General features: G+C 38.5%; 1 protein-coding gene across 2 annotated transcripts in view; it reads right to left on the reverse strand.

The window, feature by feature from the left end:
• map2k5 (mitogen-activated protein kinase kinase 5) overlaps window positions 1-7,355 on the reverse strand; it is a 45,898-nt gene extending 38,543 nt beyond the window's left edge. For both annotated transcript variants that reach the window (XM_057336041.1, XM_057336049.1), the window contains exons 1-4: window positions 6,933-7,355; window positions 6,710-6,758; window positions 6,395-6,462; window positions 508-577 (exon numbers count right to left, since the gene is read on the reverse strand). In XM_057336041.1, the coding sequence (XP_057192024.1) occupies window positions 508-577; window positions 6,395-6,462; window positions 6,710-6,758; window positions 6,933-7,064 (319 nt within the window). In that variant the 5' untranslated portion in view covers window positions 7,065-7,355. The remainder of the gene's footprint in view (window positions 1-507; window positions 578-6,394; window positions 6,463-6,709; window positions 6,759-6,932) is intronic.
• Between the last annotated feature and the right edge of the window lie 3,632 nt (window positions 7,356-10,987).

Consider the following 10,987-nt stretch of genomic DNA (forward strand, 5'->3'; position numbering starts at 1 on the left):
TCAGATTTTTTACAAAGCTCATCGCTCTGAAAAGCGAGGTGTGCTATGATTGGCCAGTTAACCAGTGCGTAGTGATTGGTCGAATACTGCAAGCGTGTAACGGAAATGTAACGCTTCTTACCATATTTGGAACATTAGGTTCCAAAGCAATTGTACTGACAGGTACATCCACCTTACTTGCTTCTACATTTGGGCGGTCTTAGTCAAATCATACCACTAACTGACGATTTGTGGGGGTGTGGTTACACGAGGCATTTCAGGCAGGTCTGGGTGAGCATTCGCTTTTAGATAGAATGCATCTTTTGTTCCGACACTTAAATTTTTGCAATTTTACGTGTCTAATACATGCATGGGCAACTTATTACACAACAAAGACACAGAAAAACACGTATTCGCGCCATATGACCCCTTTAAGCTGTGATCTTGGATCTAGGTAGGCCTCAGGCAGGTTTACTGTTGCAGTGGTAAACTGTAAATCGGACGGACACACATACACACATCACAAACCTCGTGGAAAAATCTGTAAAGGCTCAGGTAACAATCCATTGATGCGCTGCTCCATCACCGTGTTGCAGTACTGCAGAGAATGAAGTACAACAACAAATTAGAAACTCTGGAGAGAAGTTATTTTTTAATATTACACACACAATCAATATCACTCTAAAAGTCGTACAGATAAAAGTCTCAAGAAGTACATAAAAGCAATTTGACATCAAAAACTCTCTTCCTATTAGAGTCAATTGCAATGAGCGAAAGGGAATTCGTAAATGAATCCGGCACCCTGCTCAGGTAATTTTTCTGAAACTCCAGTCACTCTCTGTATCAATTCATCTGTTGTAATGGCTGCCTGGAGTCTGGAAGAGCCATCTCATTTCAGCCTGACGTGAAAGCAATCTGCCAGTAACGGCTGCCTATTCATTAATTACAACACATAATAGACTGAAATAGAGTCTGTAAACACTTTTATCTTGTGATTTTATTAATGTGATCTTTTGTTGATGTTTAATATTGAAGAATGAAGAATTCCAGTCTGCATTTAGAGCATGTCACAGTACAGAGACTGCTTTGATCAGAGTTACAAATGATCTGCTATTGGCGTCTGACCGAGGTTGTATCTCGTTATTGGTGCTGCTAGACCTTAGTGCTGCATTCGATACCATTGACCACAGCACACTCCTACATAGACTCAAAAATTACGTCGGCATTAAAGGAATAGCTTTGAAATGGTTTAAATCTTAAATCATTTTCAATTTGTAGCAATAAACAATGAGGTGTCACGCAAATCGCAAGTCCAGTACGGTGTACCACAGGGCTCAGTCTTAGGGCCTCTGCTCTTCGCATTATACATGCTACCTCTAGGAGATATAATAAAGTGACACGGAGTTAGCTTTCACTGTTATGCTGATGATACTCCACTATATTTTTCCTCGAAGCCTCATGAAACACAACAGTTCCATCGAATAATGGAATGCATAGTCGATATAAAAAACTGGATGAGTAACAACTTTTTATTACTGAACTCGGACAAAACAGAAGTGTTACTTATTGGACTGAAAACTGCTATACGTAACAACCAAGAATACTGCTTAACTATTGACGGATGTTCCATAAAACCCTCGTCGTCAGCAAAGAATCTTGGCGTTCTATTCGATAGTAATCTGTCATTTGAGAGCCACGTCGCCAACACCTGTAAAATTGTGTTTTTCCATTTTAAGAATATATCTAAACTACGTCATATGCTGTCAATGTCAGATGCAGAGAAGTTAATTCATGCATTCATGACATCAAGACTAGATTACTGTAATGCACTGTTACGTGGTTGCCCAGCAGGCTTATTACAAAAACTCCAACTGGTCCAAAACGCGGCAGCTCGAGTTCTTACACGTACAAAAAAGTATGAACATATTAGCCCGGTTCTGTCAACCTTGCACTGGTTACCTATAAAGCATCGCGTTAACTTTAAAATCTTGCTCATTACCTATAAAGCCCTACATGGTTTAGCGCCTCAATACTTGAATGAACTCCTTTTGTATTACAGTCCTTCACGTGCATTATGCTCTCAGGCGTCCTGTCAGTTGGTAATACCTAGAATTTCAAAATCAAGTGCAGGTGGTAGATCCTTTTCCTATCTAGCGCCTAAACTTTGGAATGGTCTTCCCTGCCCTGTCCGGGAGGCAGACACACTCTGTCAGTATAAATCTAGACTAACGACGCATCTTTTTAATCTTGCATACACTACACTTCCATAATATAAATCCTCTGAGGGTTTAGGCTGCATTAGTTAGATCAACCGGAACCAAAAACACAACTGATGTACTTGTTGCATCAAAGAGTGCAGATCAGTACTCTATTCTCAGCCAGTCTTGTCTCATTGTTCCAAGGTTACCACAGTGAGCAGGATGCAGTTCATGCCCACACCTGATGGTAGAGTGGAGAATGGGAAGCGGCGACCTGACAAGAGCTGAGATGATAGAGCTGGATAAAGAAGGACGCGGTCACCTGACACGTCTTCATGGCCTGACCTGATGGTAGAGCGGAGAATGGGAAGCGGCGACCTGACAAGAGCTGAGATGATAGAGCTGGATAAAGAAGGACGCGGTCACCTGACACGCCTTCACCACATTCAAATGCTATTAGATTATTAATGATAATCTTAAACTATAATTTACCTTATTAGTAAGTTTATTTATTTTATTTAGCCTTGTTGTGCAAGTTCTCTGGAGCTTGTGCAGAGGCAGCAGCTTTTGCCAGAGGGGAACTGGAATCCCCTGGTTGGGCCTGGGTTCTCCTGAGGTTTTTTTTCTCGATTAGAGTTTTGGATTCCTCGCCACCATTTGCATACTGTTTTTTGCACTATTTGCCTGGCCGGGGGGGCTGCTTTAGAATTTTAAAGTTTTACTTAATTAATATTGCATATAGGAATTTATAGTCTGTTATATTTGACCTGTGTTTCTCTCTCCTTTATCTTAAATGTGTGCTCTCACTGAGAGTGTGTGTGTGCGTGCGTGTCTGTGTGTGCGCGTACTTGTCTGTGTACGTGAGTGTGTTCATGTTTGTATATCCTGGTGGGGACCTAAACCTGAATGCACACCAACACATGGGGATTCGTGTCACCGTGGGGACCAAAATTGAGGTCCTCATGGGCACAAAAGCTAATAAATTGTACAGAACGATATTTTTTAAAAATCTAAAAATGCAAAAAGTGATCTATGATCTTTAGGTTTAGGGGATAGAATATACAGTTTGTACAGTATAAAAACATTACGCCTATGGACTGTCCCCACGGGGATAGTCAACCAAAGCGTGTGTGTGCGCGTCCACGTCCGTGTGTGTGTGTCTATGTCTATGTGTGTTAGTACGTGTGCATATTGTGTGTGTAGAGTGTTTTGTATGTGGGTAGGTCTGTCTTCTGTGTTTTCAACTTTTTCTTGTTTTTCCAGGTACAACTTTAATTGTTTTGCTTATAGTCAATATGTCTTATGTACAGCTGCTTTGTAACAATGAAAATTGTAAAAAGCGCTATATAAATAAAGTTGAGTTGAGAGTTGAGTAATATTATTAAAATGAATACCTAAATGTTATTAAAAAAATTCAACCGTTAAAACCACAAGAATTGTATAATTACTCATTATTATTTACTTCAGCCTATATAACAAAACATCCCAGTCTTATGAACAGCAAGTACAAAGAATTTCATACACCTTCCAACTATATAACAAAAACATGCACTTTTGCAGATTCTGTTATAGAAATATTAAACCGTGCTCGCTTTCACACGCACAAGCGCTGATCCCGTGTCTCCTGCCAAAAGAACATTCAATAGATGTTTCGGTTACCAGAACCATCTGGTTGCCCGTACCCTCATCTCAGTCCAGCACGGGACCTTTGTGTCTAAACACAGGGCCCCCATCACACACAATAAACCCATTAAAAACCACAGACCCAGATGGACAAGAGAGGAGGGGAGAATGTCAGTGTTTGAGAGCGAGCGAGAGAGTGAGAGACAAAGCCCGAACAAGACAAAGGTCAAAAGCGAGCGTAACTGAGGGGCCAGCGGTACAGTGCTGTCCCTCCGCCGCGTGTGAATGTCTGATGAATACGCCAGGGCACACATGAGGACATGCAGAGGAAGCAGTGTTAGAGCAGCTGTTATTAAATACCCTATTTATCACTGTCACCTCTCTGCGCTGCCCGCAGGCACTGAAACCATGTAGCTCAACCAAAACACACACACCTTTAATTTTCCACTCGGTTGCGCTATCGATTAGGGCTGCAATTACCTAACTAATCTGTAACAGTGTATTAAAAGAAATCGCCCTTTGTTGGACAATAACTAAAGGCAGTTTGATCACAGGAAGGCAGCTTGAGAGCTGGAAGGGACAGAGGCGTCGGACCTCCGCTCTGTTGGACCCCAATCATTAACGGCGGCTCCGTAATTAGCCGGCCCAGCCTGGGAGATCTGTTTGTGTGTGTGTGTGTTAGCCAATCACGAGGTGACGTCTGACGTGGGTCGGTCTTTAACTTTGAACTAACATCCTTTTCCTTCATACTGGAAGGGCTGATGGTAAAAACAATCCTTGAGGGTTCGCTGGGGACACAGAACATCTCCGAGACCTCAAAGTCACGATTTACTTGCAGACTGCTGAAAAACTATCCAGTCAGTTTGAAGGTTAGGAGAGTCCTGTGAATTAGCTTATGCACCTGTAAAGCAAGAAGTCATCTCATAATTCCTATTAAGTCTACATAGCGCTAGATCATGTGGAATTAATTGAAGCAAATTCATAAAGGTCCCAACAGACACCAAAGAGCCACGGAGGCAAAGGGCACATGCTTAAAATACATCCACAATGATGGGTTAAATGTACGTGCGACAGCCCCCCCCCCCCCGGACATGTTAGACGCATATTAAATTCCACCTTTCTCAGCAGCCTGAGGTCTCCCCGGAGGACCAAACGGCATCGCGGGAGGAAAAACTCATTTTCAGAAAAAGTGGACTCAGTTGCGCTGTTAACCAAAATACGACAGAGAGGCAATCTGCAATGCACGGTAATATTCACTGTCAGAGTAACACAACCTCAACGAATTTCTTCGTGATGTGTGACACCACCACGTTCCTTAAGTGGCAAAGTCTGCGCAAGTATTAACGCTGGTCGCCGAGATAACAGATGAGAACGCACGCATTTCCTCAAATTTCTCCAATGTCAAAATCTGCATTTCAAACATCAGCACAACCAACACAGAATTAATCAAGGCAGAAAGAAAGTTGAATTACACTCTGGCACTCCAGGACACCCCCGAGACATGATTGTCAGTGTGTCACCTTCTGGCCTAAATCTGGCTAATGACTACAATGGCCTTGAGAGGTACAACATTGATAAAGGATCTCTGAAAATAAATAAATATCACATTTAAGTGATTTCATTTCCTGCAGAAGAAGAAGCAGTGGTTTTTGAAGCCCATGGCTACTGTAGAGTCATTGAGAGCTGATGGGGGGTAAAAGACAACACCAGCTGAAAGTGGATTTTGAAAAATTCCTCTACCCAGGAGGCCCTTGCTTCTAATGAGGCGAAACTTTAAGTATTGAATAATAAATAATAAAAGTTGATAGTTCATTTAACTTCCACTGTACTTCACAGAGGGAAAAAAACTATTACGAGTCATTACACTTGGTGTCCACAATGTAAGCAGTAAGTATTGAGAAACACTTCTAAGGCGGTCTCAAGTGAAGATGGAACAGCAAACAAAAAGATTAAAAGGCAGAAAAACTACAAATATGTAAGATTATCTAAATAAAAAAAGTCAAACAGTTATCACAGAAAAGATTGCGGAATTGCAGACATTTGTTAATGTTTTTGTTAATTCTTCCTGATGCACACGGAAATGCACTGCCTGAATAAACAAAAAAATAATGAATTCCAAAAATAAATAAACAATAATTTATTACTGTTTATTCTTCGCTAATCTTGCTTGGTTAACACCTGTAAAATGCAGTTGCAAGCTAGAAACCAAATGTTGTCATGGAAACATCAAGTGGTATGGCCAAAAAAAGGAAACAGATGAAGAAAACTGTACAGAAACGGGAAATATGTATCTACTTGTCATCCTTGCCAATCTGAAAAGTAATGAGTACGTTTTCCCCAAGGGTGAACAGATCTAGGAAAACAGATTTTTAATAGCTTTTTCTGTCCAACAAAAACACCTCTAGGACTAAAAGTACAGTATTACAATAGTATTACAGACCTGAGCAGTTTAGGGTCAGTAGCTATAATTCTTCAAAACAAACAAAAACTGTCCACCTTAAAAATAAACATAAAATGTTATGCATATATTTAAGCTTTGCATATATTTCTGTAACATACTTTCTGTAACATTACAAACACATTTTTTTACTCACATAGGACAGCATGGCTTTGAGCTCCTCATCACTCCGAACTGTAATTCGGTCGCCAACTTCATCCTCATCTGAAACCAAAGAATACACACATGAATCATCTTCAGGTTAAACAATTCTTTAAAATGTAAAAGATATTTTTGGCACTCATTATGCAAACTATTAGTTACTGTTACATGACTTCAGACATTTTTATTAAACAAATTATACATAATTTAATAAAATGAATGATTACCACTTTTAATCAACCAAATTAAAGGAGTGCAAGAATGTGTTCGGTCTATGCTAAAGTAAATATTTATAATCACAGCTGCTTACATTCAAAAGCTGTGATTGTAGCTTCAGGCATGACATCTCTGATCGCCGCCTGTCACACAAGAGAATCACTGAGTAATCACACATGTGAATGACAGCTGTCAATCAGCACCACCACTCTAAACCCAATTCACTTCGGGGAATGAATCTACAAACGGTTTCTTCCTCTTGAATATACCGAGATATGAACCTTACCACGCTGTAAATAAACTGTAAATAATCTCACCAGTAAATCATTGAAGTTCAGATGTGATGGACAGTCCACTGATGAGTCCATGTCCCCCATGGGTGTCTTTATCCGAATGATTATTCCTTCTGCTTCCATGCTGCACATGTTAGTCAAAACAAGTAAAAGCATACCAAAAGCAAAGAGAGAAACATAATCTTGACTTTTTGCGGAGACTCCCAGACACACAGCAGCTGTTTATTAGGCTAGGCGGCTAGCTGCTTAGCTCACTAACAGTAAGTGATGGAAACATGACGCATTTTTGCCATAAAGCTATAAACAAACGAGCGCGATATCATCATAGATATACTAAGTACATATGAACAGCGGTTTTTATCATGTAGTTTAAGCAGTTAACTGACTGTCAACAAAGAAAATAAAGTAGAGGAAGTTTAGCGGAAATGTACCGACATTTACCCGGAAGCTGAAGATGTGACGGCAATAAAAGCCTCACAAAAGCCGCAATGATTCAGAAATTGTACTGCGATTTTAATTCGCGAAGTGAAAATGTATTTATTTATGTCATTTGTTGTTTTTGTTTTTTGTTGTTTATTTTGTCCTTGTTTATTTTATATCATGCATTACACCCATACGTGTACTAACCAACCAGGTGCCTCTTTTCTGTTTTTCTCATAGAAATAGAAAACTTTATTGTATAGTATGTTTATGTTTTTTATCTTTTCTGAAAAAAATGCTAGATGTTAGTCAAGTGTCTGTATTTTGCACTGTTACCTCTAGTGTCTGTATCTAATTGATTTTAAAAAGCCGAAGGCTTATTTCAAAAGTTGGTAATTGGCTGTAATTTTTAATTAATTGAGAGGTACCTTAATATTTCTAATAATTATAATAATAATTTGCCTCATTACATCTTTATTTTATTTGTTTAACACGTCTTCATAGGTTATTTCTTTCACTATTACTGTATATTATATTAGATCGTTTACTATTTTATAGGTTTTCCTCTTTTTGTGCTTTACTTACAAACAATTTAAATAGCATTAGTATTTAAAGATTTCCATTTTGCACAACTCATTAGTGTGTAATTGAATGTACAACACAGAACATTAAGTGCCTTGTTGATTACAGCCTTATCTTAGGGGATGGCTCACTCCCTCAATCACGGTCACAGCCTGATTGCAAAAGCCTCAACAGACATTGATCCTTTGGTAAAGAAGAGTTTTGTTTCTTCCGACCTCACAGTCCTGCTAATGCAGTCTGGATATTGTAAACCGCAGGCAGGCTTTATGTGTAATGATAAACAGCTATGAAAGCTAACTCTGATCTGAAATCCACAATGATGTGATCACTGCTTTCCAAACAGGATCAGGTTTTACATCAAACTTGGTGTCTCTAGCCTATCAATGCTCTGATCTATTGTCAGTCCTAAAGCTGGCCTGTTAATGGAACAAATTCATAGTCTGAAAGAGTAGAAGAATACCACCTTAAATGTTTACTGTGCTCATTTTGTACGAGAACAAAAGCTAAAAGCTTAAATACGCAGTGGGGCTGCGTTCAATAGACTGAAGACCATTCTTCTCTGATGGTACAGTTTAAACAGTCGGCTTTGAAAACTTACTAAGAGCTCTCCGTTTAATGATCATATTATATTACCCATATTACAATTACCAAAAGGGGAAAAAGAAGTAGGGGATTTTATCATTTCGATAGCCTTAACATTTTAAAATACAGTTTGTGTGTACAGCTGAATACACATCCGTATGCACGTGGCTCATAAACACATAATCAAATCTAATGAGTGCTTAACCCTCCATGATCTGAGGTCCTCCACACAAAGTCATCATCTGCTCTGCGTGACATTGATTGTGTGTCAAACCACACAATAAGTAATGGCTGAGTTTCATTGTTGCATGTTTAGGGATGGAATTGCAAGCAGGAATGGAGTACAAGAGTCAATGCATCTAGTAAAGTGCTGATTAGAGGAGAGATGAAAATGGCAGTTTGTCAAACTGTCCCTCTGTGGGCCTGCTGTTAGATCCGTCTGCTTGTGCAGTATTAAAGAAAAAACATGCCAGATCAGCAAGCCCAATTATCAGAAATCAAAGTCTGGACCTGGCTGTGTAGAGGTCCATAGGAGGGAGGGCTGGCCTAAAATGCAGTGTTTGGTCATTAAAAAACATTTTATCCACCCAAATGGTCTTTTCTCTCTTGCTCTTTTTTTGACAAGCTGCTTATCGGAGATGGAGCTCTTTGAGTTGTTGGTATTTAACTCTCTGCACTGAGAGAAAAACGAAAGATAAACAAGCATTTATCGTTTAAGACAGACAGATTCAGATTTCCTCGTCCGGACCATTTAAAATTCGTAGGTGTTTTGCAAGGTGGCCACATTTATGCTCATAAAAAAGATTTATTATAGAGAATTTAAACAATTTCTGATCAAGGTCTTTCTAGTATTTGAAATGTTGATGCCAACATTTGTTTAAATCTATAAAAGTTCATTATATTTCCCATATTGTTCTTTCCTTTAAAACACTTGTTCCTCAGTTTGGACCGAATCATTGCATTCTGTATTGAACATCAAACCACTCACCACCTGATCCACTGGAGTTCGAAAGAGTCCAGCATCACTCTGATTGTAATGGCTAAAGTGTGAGCAATATGGAAATGAGGTCCTCTGTGCATCCATAAAGTAGTGATGCACATGCATAATAAATTGGCTTGTGAATATTTTATTACCTGTTTATTTGGCTCATCTATCACCTTAGTGGCAGGGTCTACACTGGGCACCAACTACTGTATATCTCTGTTTGAATATTATAAATACATTTTTCCTCTGTCAATCTGATAACCAATTGACTTACACAAAAGATGAGTGTATCAATTCTGAAAGTGTTTTACAAACACCAGTTAAGCAACATTGATATGCTTGATTGTATTAATTTGTGTAATTATAAGGTTTTACTTAAGTAAACTTGTTTGTTTGTTCTATTTATCATTCAGTAAATACCTCACAGTTCCACTCTGATCTAACTGTGAATTAAATACTGAAAATAATTCTACTTAAGGTATTGTTAAACCATGCACTGACTGACAAAGGCCAGCGCTGTCTTGTTAAGTGCCTACTGCCTATGTTAAGGCTTGGCTGTGTAACATCTGTTTGGTAAATGGGATCATTATAAGCATATTAAGAGGTCAGTGAGATCAAGGTTTTGTGTTTAAACTAGTACATTTTCACAGTCATATCAGAGCAGAAACACAGTGAGAGGGAGCTGATAAATCGAGCCTGAGGGGGTCTGGTAATAGCTCTGAGCCAGGTAGCGCAGACCTCAGAGTTTATCCTATTTGTCACCTTAAACGTTCTGCCAGTGTGTATGCTAATGTACTCACACCACTGCCTCTACATCTGACCTTTGCTAAAGACAGTTCAAACATTTGCCTTTTTTTACACACCCATAACTCTGATATGATGCAGGCCTACTGTAATACTTGCAGTAATAGTCATGTCTAGAACACAAGGACACAATTTTATGTACTTCAAGTATGTACTTCATTGCAATTTCTTTATCAGTTTGGTCAGTACAATAAGTTTGTTTTAGGTTAGTAACATTTAGTTTATGAATTTGCTAACATAAAGTAATAATGAAAATACATCTACAGCATTTATTTTTCTTAGTTCATGTTAATTTCAGCATTTATTAATACATTATTACACTGTAAAAAATGATTCTGTGTCGTAGTAGATTTCATGAAATTATTTGAGTAAACTTTACTTAATACAATTGTGTTCTTGTTTTTTTAACCAACATTTAAGTTAAAATTATATAAATATCTCGGAATTCTAAATGCACAAATTATTGAGTAAATTCCAATTAATTTTATCATGTTCAACCCACTTAAACTTGTATAAAGGATCTTTACTTAATTATTTTGTGGTGGGACTACATTAATTCTTTAAGTTAATTTCCCTAACTGAGCAGTGAATTTAGAGTTCCCAGCATGCTTTGCATACGACAGCATTAGGAAAGTCATTTTTGTGAAAAAAGTGCTATTTTGTGTGCTTTACAATAAAATGAAAGACTTGATAGTGTTTATTGTTC

The sequence above is a fragment of the Triplophysa rosa genome, linkage group LG1 (genome assembly GCF_024868665.1).
Source record: "Triplophysa rosa linkage group LG1, Trosa_1v2, whole genome shotgun sequence".
NCBI classification, from domain to species: domain Eukaryota; kingdom Metazoa; phylum Chordata; class Actinopteri; order Cypriniformes; family Nemacheilidae; genus Triplophysa; species Triplophysa rosa.